This window comes from Patella vulgata, chromosome 2 (assembly GCF_932274485.2).
Source record: "Patella vulgata chromosome 2, xgPatVulg1.2, whole genome shotgun sequence".
In the NCBI taxonomy this organism is placed as follows: Eukaryota; Metazoa; Mollusca; class Gastropoda; family Patellidae; genus Patella; species Patella vulgata.
The window spans coordinates 60,927,646-60,953,183 of NC_065880.2; the positions used below are offsets into that span (position 1 = coordinate 60,927,646).

Sequence of the window (25,538 nt, forward strand, 5' to 3'; positions counted from 1 at the left end):
ACCAATAGGGAAACCATTTATTATATTAAATCAATAGGGAAACCATTAATATATTAAGTCAATCTTAATGTTATAGCCAGTATTTTGTTGACATTCATTGTGGGGTGGGATTGTGGATGGCACCCTAGATTTGGAAGCACCCCTACCTTACCCCCTATTCCCATCCAGAACTTTACCTTCTGCTCAAGATCATTTTTATACTCCCACATTTTCATGTGGACGTATATTGTCGTCACCCCTGTCCGTCCGTCCACAATTGTTTGTGGACTCTCTACAGGTCACAATTCTTATCCGATTTTGACGAAACTTGAAATATTGGTTTATCCCCAAAAGATCTTGGCTGATTTCGATATTGGCATGTATCGGATCGAAATTTCATGGATTATAGCCCCTGATTGTACGAAAAATCACGTTTTTATACGCCCACATTTTCATGTGGACGTATATTGTAGTCACCCCTGTTCGTCCGTCTGTCCACAATTGTTTGTGAACACTCTAGAGGTCACAATTCTTATCCGATTTCAACGAAACTTGAAATATAGGTTTATCACCCTAGGATCTCGGTTCCTTTCGATATTGGTATGTATCGGACTTAATTGTACAAAAAATCACATTATTAGCTTGTGAACACTGTAAAGGTCACAATTTTTATCCTATTTGGTTTAAACTTGAAATATATGTTTATAACCCAAAGATCTCCGTTCCTTTTGATATTCGCGCATATCGGACCATAACTTTCTGAATTATGGCCCCTGATTGTACAAAAAATCGTGTTTTTAGCTTGTGGACCCTATAGAGGTCGTAATTTTTATCTGATTTAAAAAAACGTTTTAGTATATCACCGTTACACCCTAAGGAAGGCTGAGTTTGAATTGTGGACCCTATAGAGGTCACAATTTTATCCGATTTTGTTGAAACTTGAAATGATGACGTAGTATGATGTATTCAGTTCTTTCTTCATTAAGACAGCGAGGTGGACAGACGTGTGCTTGTTTCATTAAATGGTAATAGATTTTATTTTTACTTGAAAATACCTTGGTGGTATATTGATTTTGACTTAGGTAGCCAATGGCCTTGGTGGCTTATTGATTATGGCTTAGGTAGCCAATAGCCTTGGTAGCATATTGATTTTAGCTTAGGTAGCCAATAGCCTTAGTGGATAGGGTTATAATTTGGTGGTATTCAACTTTTAAAAGTCCTCATGGAAATAGGAAAGCCTTGGTGGCGTGAAATTATTTGTGCGGCAAAATTGGTAATTTTCAGTGGAGAAATTTATTGGTGACTATTAATTGTAGATTGACGCAATTGATCAATTAAGAGAAATTGATTACACAACAGACTTCTAAGCGTCTTATTTGTGTGTAAATTGTTTACCTGCTTGATTGTGATCCGATAAGTAGGTCAGTGCACGTGTTTGAATTGTAGTGTCGTCAGCCATGATCTGGGGGTTTAGACAAGTGAGTTGTGACAATGTGGCGTGATCACTTAGTCCCATTTTTTGCATTTGGTTTGTTGTTTAGATGATGGGTGTAACGATATGTATGTTTCTAGATGGGATCTTTCTTACCACTGACCCGTGGGAAACTGATGCCTTTAGTGGATTTCTTATTCACATGGGTCAGTGGTGAGGGAGTCATGTCTCCTTGTGTGATTTGATCTGGTTTAGTTCAAGTATTTTGAAATGTTTTATAGGATGAAATTTATTATCACTTCTGGGAAAGTATTTACAGTATCCATGTTTATTTGTACCAGAATGGGACAGAAGGTGTACTTACGATCTTACTTTGATTTCAGCCCGAACTAAGCCAGAGTGGATTACACTGGGGACAGTACCCCCTCTTCATAGGGCTGTACGATATTGCAAAAAGGGACGATATCGATATTGGCATTTTTTTCAACGATATAGTTAAATATTTCGATATTTAATAATAATGTCACTTTGCTATGCTGATGTTTAAAAAGCGTCTGCTTGTGACCTTGTGTAAGAAAATTCTCAAATACCACGTGTAGCGGAATTAAGTAGATGCGGTCTTCAAGTCTTGTATTGTAAGTTCAAACAGTTTAACAAATACTAAATGATCCGGACTATCTTCCATTCAAGCATCCGATTGGCTGCGATATTCCTGGCCTAACAGTGACAGTAATCTATTTATAGATCGTTTTATTCTTGCTTTCAGAAATTAGGTTTCGTAGAGTTTTCTAAAAATATTCCTTTTTATACGTCCACATTGAAATGTGGTCGTATATTGTCGGCGGTCCGGCGTCCACAAGCAATTGTGGACGCTCTAGAGGCTAAAGTTAATATCCGATTGACTTTAAATTTATACACAGTGTTTAAAGTCATGAGACGAAGAAGCCTATTGATTTTCAGCGATTTCCAATAATTAATGCCAGAGTTAAGGCCCTTGATCACTTCAAAATATCTTGTGGACGCTCTAGAGGCCAAAGTTAATATCCGATTGACTTTAAATTTATACATAGTGTTTAAGGTCATGAGACAAAGAAGCCTATTGATTTTCAGCAATTTCCGATAATTACTGCCCGAGTTATAGCTCTGGATCACTTCAAAAAATCTTGTGGACGCTCTAGAGGCCAAAGTTAATATCCAATTGACTTTAAATTTATACACAGTGTTTAAGGCCATGAGACGAGGAAGCCTATTGATTTTCAGCAGTTTCCGACAATTATGGCCCTTTATCACTTCAAAAAACTTTGTGGACGCTCTAGAGGCCAAAGTTAATATCCAATTGACTTTAAATTTATACACAGTGTTTAAGGTCATGAGGCGAGGAATCCTATTGAATTTCAGCAGTTTCCGACAATTACTGCCAGAGTTATGGCCCTTAACACTTCAAAAAATCTTGTGGACGCTCTAGAGGCCAAAGTTAATATCAGATTGACTTTAAATTTATACACAGTGTTTAAGGTCATGAGACGAAAAAGCCTATTGATTTTCAGCGATTTCCGATAATTACTGCCAGAGTTATGGCCCTTGATCACTTCAAAAAATCTTGAGGACGCTCTAGTGGCCAAAGTTAATATTCGATTGACTTTGAATTTATACACAGTGTTAAAGTCATGAGACGAAGAAGTCTATTGATTTTCAGCGATTTCTGATAATTACTGCCAGAGTTATGGCCCTTGATCACTTCAAAAAATCTTGTGGACGCTCTAGAGGTCAAAGTTAACATCTGATTGACTTTAAATTTATACACAGTGTATAAGGTCATGAGACGAAGAAGCCTATTGATTTTCAGCGATTTCGGATAATTACTGCCAGAGTTATGGCCCTTGATCACTTCAAAAAATCTTGTGGACGCTCTAGAGGTCAAAGTTAATATCTGATTGACTTTAAATTTATACACAGTGTATAAGGTCATGAGACGAAAAAGCCTATTGATTTTCAGCGATTTCCGATAATTACTGCCAGAGTTATGGTCCTTGATCACTTTGAAAAATCTTGTGGACGCTCTAGAGGCTAAAGTTAATATCCGATTGACTTTAAATGTATACACAGTGTTTAAGGTCATGAGACGAGGAAGCCTATTGATTTTCAGCAGTTTCCGACAATTAATGCCAGAGTTATGGCCCTTGATCACTTCAAAAAATCTTGTGGACGCTCTAGAGGCCAAAGTTAATATCCGTTTGACTTTAAATTTATACACAGTGTTTAAGGTCATGAGACGAAAAAGTCTATTGATTTTCAGCGATTTCCGATAATTACTGCCAGAGTTATGGCCCTTGATCACTTCCACAAAATTCGTGGACGCTCTAGAAGCCAAATTTAATATCCGATTGACTTTAAATTTATACACTGTGTTTAAGGTCATGAGACGAAGAATCCTATTGATTTTCAGTGATTACTAATAATTACTGCCAGAGTTATGGTACTTGATCACTTCGAAATATCTTGTGGATGCTCTAGAGGACAAAGTTAATATACGATTGACTTTAAATCTATACAGTGTTTAAGGTCTTGAGACAAACAAGTATATTGATTTTCAATGAATTTTGATAATTTTAACGGCTAAATCCATGATATTAAATGTTTCGTATACAAATAAAATAAAACCAACGTTAGCTTGGGGCAGAACTTTATAAAAACCAAACAAATTCTAATGATTTTCTGATAATTACTTCATGAGTTGTTACTCTTAATCAGATTTTAGTGTATTATAAATTTTTCATCACCGAAAGAAAGTAAAAATATGCGACAACTCTTGTGGCCTGCCCGGACGATTTAGCTGCTGTGGACGTATGTTTCGTTGCCTTTCGTTGCCTGGCAACCTATCTTTTAAAAATATGACAGCATATTTATAGCCTGATTAAAATCCGCGGTAGTGAGAAATTTCAGGCGTTTAGTAGGCCTAAGCTTTACATGTAGTAACAACTGACAATTTATTGTCGACTAAAACAAAGTAAAAGTAGTGCATACACGATGCAGTGAAAAACGGCTGCGGACACTGCGCAAGTGTTTTTAACATTTAACGATTCTCAAAACATTAGCTTTATTATAGTTTATTGCCGTCGGCTAATTTCCACTGCTGTATAGTGTATTTATTATCTATATTTATGACAATTTCTTGTGAACGCTCTAACGCCAAAATTTATCATCCAATTGTTTTAAAATTGATATATGTTGTTTTCATTAGTGAGATAAACAAGCCTATTTAATTTCAATAATTTCCGTTTATTACGTCTAGAGTTATGGCCCTTGTTTCACTTTGTTGAACCTTGTGAACGCTCTAATGCCAAAAGTTAACATACGATCTTTGTGAAATTTATATGCAATATTTAAGTTATTAAAACGAAGAAGCCTATTGAATTTCAACAATTTCTGTTTATTACATCTAGAGTTATGGCCCTTGTTTCACTTTATTGAACCTGGTGAACGCTCTAACTCCAAAAGTTATCATCCGATCTTTCTGAAATTTACATGCATTATTTAAATTAGTGAAACGAAGACGCCTATTGAATTTCAGCAATTTCCGTTTATTACGTCTAGAGTTATGGCCCTTGTTTCACTTTATTGAACCTTGTGAACGCTCTAACTCAAAAAGTTACCATCCGATCTTTCTGAAATTTACATGCATTATTTAGATTGGTGAAACGAAGAACCCTATTGAATTTTAGCAATTTCCGTTTATTAGGTCTAGAGTTAAGTTGTACTGGTGAACATGGGATATGCACACTATACTATTCCCCGCTTTTTAGTCGATTTTCCCCACCTAATCCCACCCACAGTCTTTCAGTTGTGTTGATCCTCTTGCATTCAGATTTATCGCATTATTGCTCCCCAATACTTAATACTTCTGGAAGCTGGAGGAATTGACATGCTGAGGATAGGTGTAAACCCAGAGATCTTTCAATATTCGCGTATATTGGATTTTTTTTAGGATGTGATCCCTCTAGATGTCACAATTTTTATCTGATTTAAAAAAACGTTTGAATATATCACTGTTACACCCTTATGATGGTTGAGTCCAAATTTCGTACAAATCGGACCAAAACTGCCGGACAAAATGGCTGCCCCTCTTACGCAAATATTGTAAATATATGGTATATCAAGGGAGAGGACATAATTTTGCTCCGATTTTGATGAAACTTGAAATACATGTTTATAACCCAAAGATCTTGGTTCCTTTCGATATTTGCGCATATCGAATTGTAACTTCATGGATTATGGCCCTTGATTGTAGAAAAAAATCACTTTCTTTTTAGCTTGTTCTCTATCCATCTCTCGCAAATGTGGGGGTATCCTGCCTTGCAGCCGCTGGTCTTTTAAAGGAGCAAAATTCGAACCTTGCCTTAGAACCCTGGTTGGGAAAAATCATTATTTTCATATTAGATGCCTATAGCATCGGGCTGTAACGAATAGAGAGCAGAGCCGATAGGAATGCATTAACTAAATCTTCATGTAGTTGAGACTATCGAAAAGGGCAGATGAGTGTATTTTTTCGCCTGATCGCGCTGATTAAAATTCGCCAGCAATTTTTTTTGGCTGATCACGAACGGATACACGTAGCGATCGTCTTGAGAGTGTATGCCATTCTGTGAGTAAATTACGTCGATGATATCAATTGTTCTAAATGGTGAATCGCCGAAATCGTAAGAACGCTGATGTAGCTTGCTATTTATTTGATCAAAATAAAATGCAGAATACCTGGAAGGGCTCGTTGGACAAATCGCAACTTGTGGTACAGGAGTTAGGTTCCACACTTCGGCAGTGGAGGCAGTCATTTTGAGATCATGTGATATCAGTCATGTCTCCGATTGGTTAATAAAAATCGTTCCTGTGACAATATATGCTGGACATCGGCACACAAGCGAAGTTGATCGCCATCGAAAAATATTTATTTGAAAATATCTAACATGCTAGATACTAAATTATAACAGTACATCTTGAATCAACTTTTAACAGAAATGTTTCTGAAATTCAACATGAATTAATTGAGCTAGGATGTTCAAACTTGGTGTATGTGTTGATTAGGTCAATGCCTTGATGGAGTTCGAAGATGAGCATTTTCCGCTTAGGGTAAGCAGAGATAAGCAATTTGATTGGTTGATGCTTTGGGACACGATAACTTTAGTTCTAATTAAGTGAGATTGATGAAACTTGGTGTATAGTTTCATTACAGTAATACCTTGACTAAGTTTGATAATGAGCATTTTCTGCTCAGGGTAAGCAGAGCGATACGCAATTTGATTGGTCGAGACTTTGGAAAACAATAACTCTCCTACTTTGATTGTCCCCCGCCTTTCGAAGAAAGCAGGGAACTATTAAAATGGGTTCGTCCGTCTGTCTGTTTGTCTGTCTGTCCGTTCCACTTATGGTAAGCAGAGATAAACAATTTGATTGGTTGATCTTCGAATTGAGTAAATGTTCATGCTTATTGTCCCCCGCCTTTCGAAGAAAGCAGGGAACTATTAAAATGGGTTCGTCCGTCTGTCTGTTTGTCTGTCCGTTCCGCTTAGGGTAAGCAGAGATAAACAATTTGATTGGAAGCTCGTTTATATAGTTTATGCTTTAGTTCTTGAAGAAGCTTTCCAATGTATTACCCCTGTAATTCCTCCTCTTTTTTCTGTACAATATTTTCGAAAAAAATGAAACGAAATCCACTTATGTATACATTTAGGTTACATTATAGCCTACATGTCCCGACTCAACTTGCCACATTACATGTCATAATATTATAACCAGGTATTGATAAAAGCATCAATTGAGCAATTCCAATACAATCCAATACAATGAATATAGGCAAGGTAAATAAACAAATAAATGGAAAAAAAAAATTGAAAAAGAAACTATTATAAATTAATTAAATATGTAGTATGCAATAATGAATTGACATTTAATGACAGAAAGAAAACAGTGAACTTTGCACAACTTGCAGCAAGATGGAAAATAGACCCGTTGATACAACCAAACTCTAGATCTGTAGGCATAGAGCATGTTTTCCCCTTAATATGCTATAATTATTCCATCAAAAACATTGTATGCTTAGACTATAAGTAAAGATATACTGTTTGATTGTTCAATACTTTGTAAAAGATAATTTGTGATAAATTTATATGTGTCCTCTAATTATTTTCCTATTTCGGCGGGGGACATCAGCCTCACTGTTGGCTTGTTCCCTTTCGCGTAGAGGTCTTTAGCAGTGGCAGGAAACCGGAGGACCCGGAGAAGATCCACGAGGTTGGACAGACGTCGCTACTCCTTGTCACGTACAACCGGGGAATCCCACCAGTTGATTCAATGACAAACCTTATGATACAATGCGCACATGCTAACCATTCGGCCATCCAACCCCCCTGATATATTAGAACCTTGGTGTGAAGCATTGGGGTCATAAGAGGATGAAACCTATCAATATTCAGCGTTCCGTGACCTTCTTTGTTCCGGAGTTACCCCTTTGCAGAAAACCATCTGAAGGCGATAGAGGTTACGGTTTAAACAAAAATTATTTTAAATTTGGTGTGAAGTATCGGGCTCAATAGAGGACGAATGTTATCGATCTGCAGTATGCGTAGATATTCCGTTGTGCAGTTACCTCTCTTCACCGGAAATCTTGTGAATGGGAAAGGCTATAGTTTTGAACCTATTTTTTTTTTATACGCCCAGAAAATGGCTACTCCTTGTACGCAAATAGTGTAAAAGTATGTAATATCATGGTTGTGGACACTCTAGAGAGTCACAATTTTTATCTGATTTGATGAAACTTGAAATCTATTATTATAATCCAAAGATCTTGGTTCCTTTTTATATTTGCACATTTCGGACCTTAACTGCCCGACAAAATGGACGCTCTTTGTACGTAAATGGAGTAAAAGTGTGTAATACCAAGGTTGTAGACTTTCTAGAAGTTCAAAAATTTTATCCGATTTTGATGAAACTTAAAATAAATCTTTATATCCCAAATATCTTGGGGCATTTTGATATTCACGCATTCCAGACCATAACTTCGTTGATTATTGCCTCTAATTGTACGAAAAATCGCTTTTTATTTAACTTGTTCTCTATCCATCTCTTGCAAAATGTGGGCGTACCTTGCCTGGCAACCGCTGGTTTCAAATTCGTTGTAAAGGATTAGGCCCTTCTCCGTCCATCTCTTAAAAAATATTGCATATCTTATGACAACTGCTTTTTGTTTTCTTTTGAAGGCCCAACTACGAGCTAATGTGTTTTTAGCCTTAGAAGAACAAGAGAAACTACAGGTTGGTTTTTATATGCCCACATTTTCATGTGGACGTATATTGTCGTCGCCTCTGTCCGTCCGTCTGGACGTCCGTCCGTCCACAATTGTTTGTGAACAGCCTACAGGTCACAATTTTTATCCGATTTCAATGAAACTTGAAATATAGGGTTATCACCCTAAGATATTGGCATGTATCGGACTGTAACTTCATGGATTATAGCCCCTGATTGTACGAAAAATCATGTTTTTAGCTTGTGAACACTAGAGGTCACAATTTTTATCCGATTTAGTTTAAACTTGAAATGTATGATTATAACCCAAAGATCTCGGTTCATTTCAATATTCGCGCATATCGGACAGTAACTTCCTGAATTATGGCCCCTGATTGTACGAAAAATCGCGTTTTTAGCTTGTGGACCCTATAGAGGTTATAATTTTTATCCGATTTAAAAAAACGTATTATTATATCACCGTTAAACCCTCAGGACGGCTGAGTTCGAATTGGCCCAAAACTGACGGACAAAATGGCCGCTCTTCGTTCTCAAATAGCGTAAAAATATGGTATATCAAGGTTGTGGACCCTATAGAGGTCAAAATTTTTATCCGATTTTGTTGAAACTTTGAATGTAAGTTTATAACCCAAAGATCTTGGTTCCTTTTGATATTCGCGCATATCGGACCATAACTTCCTGAATTATGGCCCCTGATTGTACGAAAAATTGCGTTTTTAGCTTATGGACCCTTTAGAGGTCATAATTTTTATCGGATTTAAAAAAACATATTATTATAACCTAAGGACAACTGAGTTCGAATTTCGTGAAAATCGGCCCAAAACTGACAGACAAAATTGTCGCCCCTTGTTCTCAAATAGCGTAAAAATATGGTATATCAAGGTTGTGGACCCTATAGAAGTCACAATTTTTATCCGATTTTGTTGAAACTTGAAATGTAAGTTTATAACCCAAAGTTCGTGATTCCTTTCCATATTCGCGTATATCGGTACATAACTTCCTGAATTATGGCCCCTGATTGTACGAAAAATCGCGATTTTAGCTTGTGGAGCCCATAGAGGTCATAATTTTTATCTGATTTAAAAAAACTTATTATTATATCACCGTTAGACCCTAAGGACAACTGAGCTCGAATTTCCTGAAAATGGCCCAATACTGACAAACAAAATGGCCGCCCTTCGTTCTCAAATATCGTAAAAATATGGTATATCATGGTTGTGGACACTATAGAGGTCACAATTTTTATCCGATTTTGTTGAAACTTTAAATATAAGTTTATAACCCAAAGATCTCGGTTCCTTTCGATATTCGTGCATATCGGACCGTAACTTCCTGAATTATGTCCCCTGATTGTACGAAAAATCACTTTCTTTTTAGCTTGTTCCCTATCCATCTCTCGAAAATGTGGGCGTATCCTGCCTGGCAGCCGCTGGTTATTTTCTTAATATTTACACACTTGTCGCTTTACATGTCCCATATCAGATTTGAGTATTTCTCAATGGGAAAATTCCTGGTTATAATAATTTTTATACTCCCACTGTTGTGGCTACTCGTGTTGTAGCTATTCAAGATCTTAATGATATATACTAAGCAGCAAAAGAAATGTCAGGTTGGTATGTTACTCTGAATAGACTCAATTGTATAAAACTTGCTAATTGTTTTTATTGTATATTTGTGACATCTCGAACTTTACCTGAGCAATAAGGCTCCTTCCCAAACACAGAATTGAATCCAGGAAATATTCTTAAAAACGCAACCTGACTTCTGAGATGGTAATGTGTTCTCCATGATTTTCACGTAACTCTTGCTGCACATGCTGATCACCGGGACCAGCTGTATAAAATGAAACGCTTTCGGGCCACCAAACCCCGGATGATCGCCCCGAACTGGTAGACCAAGGGTTACCACAAGGCCGCCATGTTGTGTGACAGCACATGCAGAATCCCTTTATACAGGCATGTGAGACAGCACATCAGACAGTGGGAACACATAGAAGACCTATCAGTACCGATACAGTGCGCCGAAGTCTCACCAGAGAGAACATCCATTGCCGTAGACCTTACCGTGGACCGATCCTCACCCCTCGCCATCGATGTGAACGCCTACAGTTTGCCCAACAACTGGCGACAGACAATGGAGAACTATTCTGTTCACAGATGAGTCGGTATTGCGTATCAACTGCAGATGGCAGGACCAGAATATGGCGTCGACGTGGCCAGTGTTATTCTGACCAATGTGTCATGGAACGAGACTCATGGGAAAGTCCAAGCATAATGGTTTGGGGTGGAATCGGTCTGAACCAGAGAGTGGGTCCTGTGGTGTTCAAAATCTTGGTCCAGGTAGAGGAGGTGGCATCTCAACAGTGCGTTACATCAATCAAGCTTTCAGACCCCTCGTCATACCACATTTCGCACGTCATCGAAACAACGTTTTCCAGCATGACAATGCCTGTGCCCACACAATATTTGATTGACTTTAAATTTATACACAGTGTTTAAGGTCTTGGGACGAAGAAGCCTATTGATTTTCAGCGATTTGCGATAATTACTGCCAGAGTTATGGCCCTTGATCACTTTGAAAAATCTTGTAGGCTAAAGTTATTATCTGATTGACTTTAAATTTATGCACAGTGTTTAAGGTCTTGAGACGAAGAAGTCTATTCATTTTCAGCGATTTTCGATAATCACTGCCAGAGTTATGGCCCTTGATCACTTTCAAATATCTTGTGACACTCTAGAGTCTAAAGTTATCATCCGATTGACTTCAGATTGATACACAGAGTTTAAGATCTTGAGACGAACAGGTACATTGATTTTCAGTGAATTTTTATGACTTGAACAGCCAAATCCATGATATTAAAAGTTTCCTATACTAAATGTTAGCGTGTGGCAGAACTTTATAAAAACCAAACAAATTCTAATGGTTTTCTGATAATTACTTCATGAGTTGTTACTCTTAATCAGATTTTAGTGTATCAAAAATGTTTCATTACCGAAAAAAGTAAAAATATGCGACAACACTTGTTGACTGCCCAGATGATTTAGCTGCTGTGGGCGTATGTTTCGTTTCCTGGCAACCTATCTTTGTGGACAGAAATCATTTGGTTTAAAAATGGTTTCTTGTTAGCTTCTTCATTCATTACCCATTTCGACATTCAATATATTAAATTATGATGGTACTTTTCAAGAGATCTGGAAACGTACATAAAAAACACAGTAAATCAGAGACATGTTTAGATATTAGTTTATTCTTAATCTTCATCAAGTTCATAATATGAGCGGGATAAATATCTTCTTGGTTGCTGACCAACAGCTCGCATATATCCTTTGGATATATAATAATTTCGCTGACCAGTTGTTAGTTAAATTTATATCTTAGTTGAATATAATCCTAGGATAGAACACCGAATACACCAAGAAACAGTCATTAATAATCTATTTTTTTCGACAGAATCTCCAATGCCGAATACCCTGATGACATCGGTTGGAATAAGGTCAATAAACCAGCATTGCTAGCTTAAGTTTTAAATAGCGTTTACCATTATGATTTTTTATTTTATACACATGCTGATAGTGTCGTTATTATTTTTGAACGCTATATGGCATAATTTCACGGAATTTTATTTTAAAGCAATTTCAATTATGGTTGTCACTAGGGCTGGCAATCTATCCTGTTTCAAGTTTCGATTATCACCAACTATCCACCGATCAATAATTGATAATATCGGCAAATTATATTGACTTACAATTGGTTTGAAAACAATCATAATTTGTATATGAATAACGAATTATATGCGATTTTATAGTGTGATGTCATTCTGTATACATGTAGAATTTTTTTCATTTATTTGACATTTGTCAATAAAATAATAGCATTCCATTTCAAAACCAAGGTGTAGAAAAAAAACTCGATCAACTTGGTTTGGAAGACAGAACCGCCACCCAGGGATGTGCCCAGGAGCGGAGCAAGGAAAACATTTTTTTGGGAGGGGGGCGTGGTCTTTTATGAAAACTCAACCCTTCTTGGTGTATTTTCAGAGCATCTGGATGAGTACATTTAAAATTGATTGTAAAACAAAAAGTATGACACCATTCATGACATCAAAACCGTAAATTTGTCTGGGTGAAATGTAGTTATTTCCTCCTCAGACAAATATTTCTTCGCAAATTCCTCGATAAACTAATAAAGGGAAAGTACGTGTTTGACTTAGAAACAGAGAAGACGAAAGAAATGAAGAGTCAAAATAAGGGGCACAACTGAATGTTACGTGAAACCATTGGCTCTCATCATGACATAAGCGACCAAAATTACTCACTGGTGGCGTCTCGCGTGAAAAAACAAAACGTGTGTGTTTTATTATGAATATTCTGTTTAATTACAGTTGTAGGCCTGTCCGTCCGTCACACTTTTTGGGACACAATAACTCTCCTTCTAATTGACCTAGAATGTTCAAACTTGGTGTAGGTGTTTATTAGGTCAATGCCTTGATGGAGTTCGAAGATGAGCATTTTCGGCTTAGGGTAAGCAGAGATAAGCAATTTGATTGGTTGATGCTTTGGGACACGATAACTCTCTTCCTAATTGGGCTAGAATGTTCAAACTTGGTGTATGTGTTGGTTAGGTCAATGCCTTGATGGAGTTCGAAGATGAGCATTTTCCGCTTAGGGTAAGCAGAGATAAGCAATTTGATTGGTTGATGCTTTGGGACACGATAACTTTTAATTGAGCTAGAATGTTCAAACTTGGTGTATGTGTTTATTAGGTCAATGCCTTGATGGAGTTCGAAGATGAGCATTTTCCGCTTAGGGTAAGCAGAGATAAGCAATTTGATTGGTTGATACTTTGGGGCACGATAACTCTCTTCCTAATTGAGCTAGAATATTCAAACTTGGTGTATGTGTTGATTAGGTCAATGCCTTGATGGAGTTCGAAGATGAGCATTTTTTAATTATTATAGTGAGAACTGCCAACTCGTTATCGAATCTTCCATAATGTATCTTTAAGTGAGAGGGATGAAACTTGGTGTATAGTTTCATTACATCAATACCTTGATTAAGTTCGATAATGAGCATTTTCTGCTCCGGGTAAGCAGAGCGATAAGCAATTTGATTGGCCGAGACTTTGGAACACAATAACTCTCCTTCTAATGGAGTTAGAATCTACAAACTTGGTGTAGGTGTTTATGAGGTCAATGCCTTGATGGAGTGTGAAGATGAGCATTTTCAGCTTAGGGTAAGCAGAGATAACCAATTTGATTGGTTGATGCTTTGGGACACGATAACTTAGTTCTAATTAAGTGAGAGTGATGAAACTTTGTGTATAGTTTCATTACATCAATACCTTGACTAAGTTCGATGATGAGAATTTTCTGCTTAGGCTAAGGAGCAAAAAGCATTTTCATTGGTCAAGACTTTGGAACACAAAAACTCTGCTTCTAATTGAGGTAGTATGTTTAAACTTAATATAGATGTTCGTCTTAACTGAGTTCAATGATTAACATATCGAGCTAAAGCTAAGCAGAGATACATGTAAGCAATTTCCTTGGTCGATGCTTTGGGACAAATTAACTTTGATTCTATCTGATAGAGAGTGATGAAACTTAGTGTATAGTTGATAATCAGTTTGATTGCTTGACACTTGAAAAAAATAGATGTGCGATTTATTAATATGTGTCATCTATTTATTTGAGGATTTCGGCGGGGGACATCAGCCTCACTGTTGGCTTGTTACTTCAAAAACACAGCGTGCCATAGCGTGCCATCACTAGTTACATTACATCAATACCTTAACCTGTAACTGCGTAGGGGGATCACGTGGCTAAGTGGGTAAGACGCTAGCTCGCTAGCCTGGAGGTCGGGTGTTCGATCCCTGCATTGGCCGAGAAAGTTCATCCAGATTTTCCGGCGTGGTTCTCCCTTGTCAGTGATGCAGGACGGAGGGGCTGACAAGGAAAGCTGTCTAGTCGTTCGGATGGGACGAAAAACCGAGGTCCCGTGTACACATTGGCGTGCACGTAAAAGATCCCTTGGCAGTTGGAATTCGATATAAGAGTAGGCCGTAGTGCCGCTGCCCGGGCAAAATTTACCTCATAGCACACTGTATGGCGTATGCCCGTCTTCATTATCCCAGGTTAGGAGCAGAACAGTAGGACGTTAAACCCCATTTCATTTCATTTCATTTTGTAACTGCGTAGGACGTATATAACGTCCTGGACAACTGCCACTCACTGTGTGTAGGGCGTAATATAACGCCTTGGAGGTATTTTCCCCAACCTATTCTTCGAACATACGATCGCAGCATGCGTAGGACGTTATATTACGACTGGTCGAGAAAATCTAATTGAAGGGAGACAACTCTATTTACCATTAGTTTTAATCTCGTTTCAGACTACTATCATTTGTATTCAGGAATAAAAAGGTCCAAAAATGACGTTTTTTGTCAAATTAATTACACAATAGGGGGTAGTCAACGTTTTAAAAGCTACACACTTAACGGGTTAACAAAGTTTGATGCTCAGCATTTTCTACTTAGGCAAAGTAGAGACTTCAATCTGATTGGTCAAGACTTTGGAAGACAATAACTCTGCTTCTAATTGAGGTAGAATGTTCAAACTTTGTGTAAGTGTCTATTAGGTGATCATGCCTTGACAGAGTGCAATCATGTGCATTTTCCACCAAGGCTAAGCAGAGATAAGCAATTTGATTGGTTGAGACTTCGTATAGGGGTGATGATTTCCCGTGATCGCGGAAAAAACGCGGAAATCACGGAATTGTCCACTCAAAACGTAATTTGAAATCTCACACGGAAAAACCGATTTTGCAGTTATCCAAGTATTTCATCTTTTTATTCATATAAATCGGAAATATTGAATGATATCGCTTGGATTTGTTACTGTCTATTTTAGTATTTAGCTACTTTCATTTCATCATTTAGGAATCATAATTTTACTCAAAACAAAAACCCGTCTTTCATGTAATCCCTGTATACAATTACTCTGTAGTTGAACTTGAATTAATCATTGTAATGTATATATGTCTTAAAAAAATACTTTTGTCACTTCATAAAAGTAAAAATCGTTTCATTTACTTCTTATTTTACTGCCGGGCTCGTGACTCGTGTTTATCCGCATTAACCACGTGACATCACAAATATGCCGTAGCCTTGTGGATCCAGTCCTTATTCTCATAAAAACTTGGATTCTACAATTCTAACTGATGGAGAGTGATGAAACTTTGTGTATAGTTGCATTACCAGGTACTTCAAAACCTTGATTGAGTTTTATCGTGAACATTTTATGCTTAGACTAAGACATAAGTATAGATAATCAGTTTGATTGCTCGATAGATTTGAAAAAGATAAATGTGCAATTAATTAATATTTGTCATCTATTTATTTTTTGATTTCGGTATGGGGACATCAGCCTCACTGTTGGCTTGTTGTATTTGGTCAACATCCAAGTTTTCCTTTAAGATTATCTACTGTAGGAGCATATTTCCACACATTGCGTCACCTTATTAGTTGAAGGAAAGAAATAAATCAGCAGACTTGGTAAATTTACTGAGCGTACTAGTTGGTTTCAAATTCAGCATTTTACATTTATTTACATAAGCTTTAATTATGTACAGTATCTTATCTTTTGTTTTTCAGAATAAATCACCTTTATTGAACAAAGAATTAAAACAGTTTCTTAGTACAAAAAAAGGTAATTGCTGGTAATTATTGGCAAATGATTGTTGTCAGTCATAATTTCAGAATATTATAATAATTATGATCTTAGATATATTTTCTTATATCTTAATTTGGTAAATTGTATTTTAAGGCGTTGAGTAGTCTAAGATACGCACTAACTTTTCAACACCAATCTTATTAAGACTTTGCACTCTTGTTCCTTGTGTATAATAACCCAGAGGAAACACAATTAACCGTTTCTCCGACCTAGATCAGTTCTTGAATAAATTATGACGTTGTACACACCGTTCACGTCATCCGCTGTAGACAATGATGGCTGTGTCTAGCAGCAGTTTCACTGGGTCATTGACGTCTATCTAAATAAGACTTCAGAAGGAATTCCCGCTAAGACGCGATTATCCAGGTCTACCATCTTTTGCAACTGTAACATTTTTGAATGTATAAAATGAATTTTAGATCGACGGAGTAGCGCACTGAAGTAAATATTTACTTTTTACGTCCGAATTGTTGTATGTTAGAACTTGTTGTTGACTTCTTCAAAGAATTTACCGAAAATTATAAAATCTCGTTTGAAGGTAAATGGTGTCGCAATGTCGATTATAACCTCTACTTTCTATCTACTGGTAGGATTATCGATAAATCGTTCTACCTTGTACTAATAGAATTTCCAAGAAAACTCATTGTTTTTTGCCATTTTCATGGATACCTCCCCAACACACATTATTTTATAATACCATACGAGTACATATATAGAGACACAGTGTAAATGTTGATTTAATGCAATATCATTTGATCCAGGTATAACAAAAATCGTTCTGCATTTTATTGCCTCCAATCAAGTGATTACGTAACATCATTGAAGCCTATTTCCTGCTTGAACCCATTCCAATAACCCTGTCTGAACATGGGCGATAGCTTGTCTATAGAGATTGACAGTGACTTTGTTTTGGCGCAAGTGTTATGTTCAATCATAGTGAGGTTGACTTCTAGCCACGTGTACAGATGGAAGACTACGTTAATTCATTTGTGATTTAAAAAAGGTACATTACCTGGGATGGGATTTACCAATTTCCAATTGTATAATTATCTGGGATGTGATTTACCGATTTTTGATGTATTTGTCAATGGTGGAATACTAATTTTATAGGATAAAGGATAATAAATAATACTACAACCACGGTAAGGTGATCATCTATGGGTGTGCAATTTTTTATATTCACCTTTTTTATTCATACTTCATATGTAAATAATCGTAATCAAAATGAACCGATCGGATAAACGACTCGCGGGAAATTAAACGTTTCATCTCCGTATATAAATTAACAGTGTGTTTATTTTTTAACGTATCTCGGGAGAAACTAAACGACTCGTCTAATAACACTGTAACCCTTGTATCGTTTAATAAGGGGTTTTTAGCGTTAAAAACTATGCATATAGTTTAATTTCAAAACATCGTTTGGTAATTGATAAAAATCGTTTGGAAATTACAAAAATGGTTTAATTAGTACTATGGTTTAATTTAATGGAAGACTACATTAATTCATTTGTGATTTAAAAAAGTTACATTACCTGGGATGTGATTTACTGATTTCCAGTTGTATAATTATCTGGGACGTGATTTACCGATTTTTATACAGCCAAATTGAAATGTGGTCATATATTGTTGTCGCCCCCGTCCGTCTGTCCAGCGGTCCGGCGTCCACAATTGCTTGTGGACGCACTATAGGCTAAAGTTAATATCCGATTGACTTTAAATTTATACACAGTGTTTAAGGTCATGAGACAAAGAAGCCTATTGGTTTTCAGCGATTTCCGATAATTACTGCCAGAGTTATGGCCCTTGATCACTTCAAAAAATCTTGTGGACGCTCTAGAGGTCAAAGTGAATATCCGATTGACTTTAAATTTATTCACAGTGTTTAAGGTCATGAGACGAAGAAGCCTATTGATTTTCAACGATTTTCGATAATTACTGCCAGAGTTATGGCCCTTGATCACTTCAAAAAATCTTGTGGACGCTCTAGAGGTCAAAGTTAATATCCCATTGACTTTAAATTTATACACAGTGTTTAAGGTCATGAGACAAAGAAGCCTATTGATTTTCAGCGATTTCCGATAAATACGGTCAGTTGATCACTTTGAAAAATCTTGAGGACGCTCTCACTGTAATCCTCGTATCGTCTAATAAGAGGTTTATAGCGCTAAAAACTATGCATATAGTTTAATTTCAAAACATCATTTGATTTTGATAAAAATCGTTTGGAAATTACAAAAATCGTTTAATTAGTACTATGATTTAATTTAATGGTACACCATTTAATTTCTTCGAGAGGCGTTTAGAAATGTATACATAACATGTTATTGTCTCCAATATCGCCTCGGTGGAAGCGGACGTTAAATAAAGCGATGTCAAACACTTAAATATATCTGATTCGTCGGTTCGCGAGAAGTACAACAAAATTATCATGGCAGAACTTGTAATGTTTTTAGGTTCATGCAGGTGGGTCACAGAATTGCCCCGTGATATGAGATCAAAGAACACATTTGCACGTAGCCGATTTTTCGAGACGTGTTGTATTCAATTGTTAAGACTATGTGTCGCCTTAAATAAACCAACATTACCAACTTCAAACAGGTTTCATTGATTTATCATTTATTTTATGACACAATGTGTTACGATTCACATTTTGGTATTCTAAGCTGATTCTTATACGGAATTCTAGGTGCAATGACATGAATTCTGATTTGTGTGGACGAGTTAAAACAATTATACATGTATGTGACCGTAAGCTTATTCTCGGTCTTTTTCATTTTAATTTTAATATTTTATCAAGAAAAACATAAATGTAACAACTTTTGGTCAGGTATCACAGCTTTGTAACCATTTAATGATTTATATCTGTATTAATTTTAAACTAATTTGAGAAAACCATTGGTTGTTAAAGAATTGTCATACTTTTCTCGGGAACTGATTTTTTTTTATCATTGACTTTAATGTTTTTATTACATCATATACTCATCCAAATTAAAAACTTGACACTCAGGATTTTTGGGACTAGATTTTTAATATTTGGTTTAAGGCAACTATTTTAGTGTTATGTTGTGCACAGACGACCTTGACATCAACAGAAAGCAAGAATATGTCTCGCCGAAAGTCCTTGACATTGATAACGTTCGTGATGTCCCAGTACCCCCCAAAATGAAATTCACGGACTTGGAGAACAATCGGAATAAAGTATTTAGTAACGGTTGTGGCCTCCTCTAGCGTCTCGTACTGCCACACAACGTCTTTTCATGGATCTCAGGACATTAGTAAACACTACCCGAGGAAGACGTCGTCACTGCTCAGCAAGAGCATGTTGAAGGTCCTGCAACGTCAGTGGTGGATTCACTTGCTGACGAACACGTCGACCCAGTTCGTCTCAGATGTGTTCAATAGGATTAAGGTCGGGGCTAAACAACGGCCAATCCAGGACTTGGACACCAGCATTTCTTTAAAAATTCTGGGTAGCAATTGTTGTATGGGGTCGAGCATTGTCTTGTTGAAACGTTAGTCCAGGCCCATGTCTCTGCATAAACGGAAGAAGAACAGGTTGCAAAATCTGATCCCTGTACTGGACAGCATTTAAGTTCCCTTGGACAACAACAAGAGGAGAACGTCCATGTGCACAAAAAGAACCCCAAACCATGACGCTGCCGCTACCAAATCGGTCAACTTCTCTGACGCATACTTGAGCGTAACGTTCACCTCGTCTGCGGTACACTCAGACCCTGCCATCGGCAAATCTCAAAGTGAATCGAGATTCGTCACTAAAGACAACCAAATTCCACTGTCTTTGAGTAAATCTTCTGTGTCTTGTTGCCCACACAAGTCGGTTACGGCGAGAAGAGGTGTCAATATTGGTCCATTATAGGGCCTCCGAGCTCAAAGACCAGCAGCCTGCAAGCGATTTCGAACAGTTTGTGCAGTTACCCTTCCACCAAACATCTCTCTACTTGTGGAGGTTGCAGTGACAAATCTGTTTCTAAGATGACATAATCGTATTGCTTGATCTTCCTGTAGTGACGTCACACGTGGCGCTACCGCCCTTGGGCGGTCGGCAATAGTTCCAGTTTGAAGCACTCTCATTCTAAGATTAATTATTGTCTAGCGTGAACAATTAAAGGCTCTTGCAACAGTGACCACAGACTGACCAGCATAGAGCCTACCTATAGCACGTAGACGTTCTACATTTGAAAGGTGCGTCATTTTCTAACAATTTTATGAAATTAAAGGCTTCTTACTACTTACTATCGTTAGAAACACTTTAAAATTTATTTGACTTACCAGAAAAAAAAATTTGTTGAAATTCATCAGTATCAAGTTTTTAATTTGGCTGAGTATATATACAAGAATTTCCATAATTGTTACCGGTATATAAAGTTTCATACATCTCACTCAGTTAATCATTTTTTTATTAATCCATAGCAATTAATTAAGTGTTTAACATTTTATTTAAAATTGAATAACGTATGTAAATACAACCGAACTCTCACTTGGCTAATTAAATGAAGCAATCCAAACAATGCGATTATTACTTGAGATTTTTTTATGTCTCGGTTTAAGAATTTTCATGCAATTGAGAATTATATTTATTTACGCATGGTGTATTGATTACATGTCATTTCGGTCCCGCATCATTTCGGACTCAAATAAAAATGGCCCGACGTTTCGGACTCGGGACAGGTGACATACTCGCGAAGTATATCAAATACTGGTGAAGTATATAAAATTCGCGTTAATTATATATGGGTGTAATACACGTGAATTATTTCAAGTCCTTGAATATTATTAAATACAGTTTTGTTGTTGTTTTTTTTTAAATAATACTTTTGATTGTGTATGGCCTTAAACTTATCTGGCATGCTGAGGCTTTTTGGTAGAGAAGGGGCTCGCTTTTTTTTTCTTTTCCCTTTTAGTATATTGTTTTTTAACACCGTTGCCCAATCCGCGTTATGACCTCCCCAACAAATTATTTTTGTAATACCATACGGGTACATATATTGACGTATTGATAATGTACCTTTGATTTATCATATTGTATTAAAATACAATATGATTTGATTCAGGTATAACAAAAATCGTTGTACTGCAGTCAAGTGTTTACATAACATCAAGGCAGTATTCATTGAAGCATATTTCCTGTTGATACTGTTTGACCTGCCTGAAAATGGGCGACAGCTTGTCTATAGAGATTTTGGCGCCAGTGAGAAGTCTCACAAGATTATCGTCGTTTAACATTACATTGCGGGGTTGCCTTCTCTTCCTGTGCTGTCTACAGGTGGAAGTTAATTCATTTGTGATTTAAAGAAGTTACATTACCTGGGATGTGTGTGACTTGTCTACGATGTCACCTCAGGTGGAACTGGACGTAAAACTCCAGGAATGAACGAATGAATGGGATGTGATTTACTGATTTCCAAATGTATAATTACCTCGGACGTGATTTACCGATTTTTGATGTATTTGTCAATGGCGGAATTACTATTTTGAATGGATAATGGATAATAATACTACGACCACGGTAAGGTGAGCATCTATGGGTGTGCTTTTTTTATATTCACCATTTTTATTCGCACTTCATATGCAAATAATCGTAATCAAAATGAACCGATCGCATAAATGACTCACGGGAAAATAAACGATTCATCTAATAATTAAACATAGTAGATAAATTAGCAGGTGTTGATTTTTAAATGCATCTCGGGAAATTGGACGGCTCGTCTAATAAATAAACGCATTAGATAAGTCAACGCTTCGACCATTTCTAAACGCTTCTCGTTGAAATTAAACGGTGTACCATTAAATTAAATCATAGTACTAATTAAACGATTTTTGTAATTTCCAAATGATTTTTATCAATATCAAACAATGTTTTGAAATTAAACTATATGCATAGTTTTTAGCGCTATAAACCCCTTATTAGACGATACAAGGATTACAGTGTCTAGAGGCTAAAGTCTATTTTCGATTGACTTTAAATTTATACACAGTGTTTAAGGTCATGAGACGAAGAATCCTATTGATTTTCAGCGATTTCCGATAGTTACTGCCAGAGTTATGGCCCTTGATCACTTTGAAAAATCTTTTGGACGCTCTAGCGGTCAAAGTTAATATCTGATTGACTTTAAATTGATACACAGTGTTTAAGGTCACGAGACGAAGAATCCTATTGATTTTCAGCGATTTCCGATAATGTTTGCCAGAGTTATGGTCCTTGATCACTTTGAAAAATCTTGTGGATGCTGTAGAGGCTAAAGTTAAGTTGAAAACATGCTTTTAAAGGGCTCACACACAATGCTGCACGTGAATATTGGGTTTTTCATGTGCATCTCGTGCAATTTTTTTTTGGTTTACACGGGCTGATATTTTTTGCGTTTGGGAGCATTGTGTGAAACAATAGTTCATAGTATTGCATAATATTATACATACAAAATAGTTCATAGTATTGCATAATATTATACATACAAAACCACCTAGTAATAAAATATTTGGGAAAAAAAGTGATGCGTTTTCCATGGCGCTCAGTATATATTGTACAATTACATAACTTAATAATTCCGATTAGTCGCTAAAACTTATGGTTTTTAAGCTTTTTATCTGGATTATCGCCCTTATTATTGTGATTTTTTATACACCCACATTTTCATGTGGACGTCTATTGTTGTCGCCCCTGTCCGTCCAGACGTCCATCTGTCCACAATTGTTTGTGAACAGTCTACAGGTCACAATTTTTATCCGATTTCAATGAAACTTGAAATATAGGTTTATCACCATAAGATCTCAGTTCCTTTCGATATTGGCATGTATCGGACCGTAACTTCATGGATTATGCAGTGCTTCACGTTTGAAAAAAATAGAGGAGCCATAAAAAGCTCTTCTAAAATTACAACAGCTGAAAATCACTCCTGCAAAAATAGCACTTCTCAACTCAAAATAGAGGAGCAATCCATTATTTAGAAGGACCATTCATGTATTTCATACTATACTTTGACCATAGATGAAGCCATTTATTGACCATTAATACTTAGAAAATAAAGATATATGTTTCGATATTTATTAGAATAAATAAAAATAAAAATGAAATTTCAGTATCAATCCTTCACTCCTATACTGACTTGATGCAATCTGGTTAAAACACAGATCCTATTTCGTTTTTATAGTTCAAAATTTCGTTTTACTTGTCTTTACTACTCATGGATCTGGAAGACTTGTCATTTATCTCGTGTTTTGCTTGAAATGAGGGGTCAGCCAATCAAATTGTCTGTCGAATCGAGTGTTTGACCTTTTTTGCCCGTAACTGTGGGTAATCTACTAGTAACATCAATGCTGATTGGTTAATCAAATGTCTGAAGTCATAGGTCAAAAGTCGGTCTTTTGACCCCTGACGTGACCTATCACTATAACTTGTCAGATCTTCATGTAGTGTAGGCCATCGAAAGTATAAAAAAACGAAACGAAATATAGATCTGTATTTTAATCAGATTGGACTTGATGAAAACCATAAACAAAAGTCACAGAAAAAATCTTAAGTTTAACTTTGACACCCTGATAATTTTGGCACAAAGTCTGCACCGTAACACTAACAATTCGATGTTTCCCGTTTTGTCTCCAATGAAAATATAACCATTGAAAAAATTCAGAACAATGTTCGCAAATAAAGTTTATGTATAATTACTATAATTTACAGGACAATTTGAGAAAATTAAACAATTTGGTCCAAAGAGTATTTTATACATACATGTATATAATTTTTAGCGTAAATAAGTCGGAATGTGAGAAATTAATTCCAGGGGGCGCGATAAACTGTCCTATGCACGTGATTAATAATAGTATAGTGTCATGTACAGGTGCAATGACGTGTTTGATATTCCATTTTATACCGATATTTTAGAATCCGAATTCTACACATTTCTCAACGGCAGGGTCATAGACCTCCAAATTAAACTTAAAACATGATTTGAGACGCATGTTTTACTAAGCGGAATCCACACCAAGACTTACAGCTAGTGCGGCGATTCGCGCGAATTTTTAGTCCCGCTGATGTCGAAGAAATTAATTACGATATTCACATGGATTAAAATAAGAATCAAAACCATTTAATTGTGTTTGTGTGCATGGATAGTGTGTGTGACGTGGAAAATTATAAATGACAGGTCAGTTTCTAATACGACATTTCGGGGCCTGTCTGATTAAACTCTATATTTATTTCTATTTATGTAAATTATTTTTGAAAACCATTAAAAAACACACACCCACACTTAGGCCTATATGCTACTTATAGAAAATCGCGTGAGAAGCTCAAATCCTCGATGCAACTGCGTACGTGATCAATTGAACATTTGGAAAACTGTTCTGACTGTATCTATTTTCTTTCTTTTTTGTACGTATTTATTTTAAGTTTCAATAATTATTCTCTTATTCGACATAATCATTGTTTTCTTGGTCATATTCAACCAAGAGGAAATTTCAAAACAATGGCTGAATGTTCGCTACACAACTATTTTTATACGCCAACATTTAAATGTGGTCGTATATTGTCGTCGCCCCTGTCCGTCCGGCGGTCCGGCGTCCACAATTGCTTGTGGACGCTCTAGAGGCTAAAGTTAATATCCGATTGGCTTTAAATTCATACACAGTGTTTAAGCTCATGAGACGAAGAAGCCTATCGATTTTCAGCGATTTCTGATAATTACTGACAGAGTTATGGCCCTTGATCACTTCAAAAAATCTTGTAGACGCTCTAGAGGCCAAAGTTAATATCCGATTGACTTTAAATTCATACACAGTGTTTAAGGGCATGCGACGAAGAAGCCTATTGTGGACGCTCTAGAGGTCAAAGTTAATATCCGATTGACTTTAAATTTATACACAGTGTTTAAGGTCATGAGACGAAGAAGCCTTTTGATTTTCAGCGATTTCCGATAATTACTGCCATTATGGCCCTTGATCACTTTGGAAAATCTTGTGGACGCTCTAGAGGCCAAAGTTAATATCCGATTGACTTTATATTTATAATCAGATTTTAGTGTATTATAAATGTTTCATTACCGAAAATTAAAAATATGCGACAACTCTTGTTGACTGCCCGGACGATTTAGC

General features: G+C 36.5%; 1 protein-coding gene across 4 annotated transcripts in view; it reads left to right on the top strand.

Moving 5' to 3' along the window:
• The window catches only part of LOC126811227 (centrosomal protein 43), a 361,417-nt gene that overhangs the window by 44,576 nt on the left and 291,303 nt on the right, over positions 1-25,538 (top strand). For all 4 annotated transcript variants that reach the window (XR_007675441.1, XR_007675439.2, XM_050536800.1 and 1 more), the window contains exons 2-3: positions 8,662-8,715; positions 16,355-16,409. Coding sequence is in view for 2 of the 4 variants with exons in the window: in XM_050536800.1 (XP_050392757.1) it covers positions 8,662-8,715; positions 16,355-16,409 (109 nt within the window). In the remaining 2 variants the exon portion in view is untranslated. The remainder of the gene's footprint in view (positions 1-8,661; positions 8,716-16,354; positions 16,410-25,538) is intronic.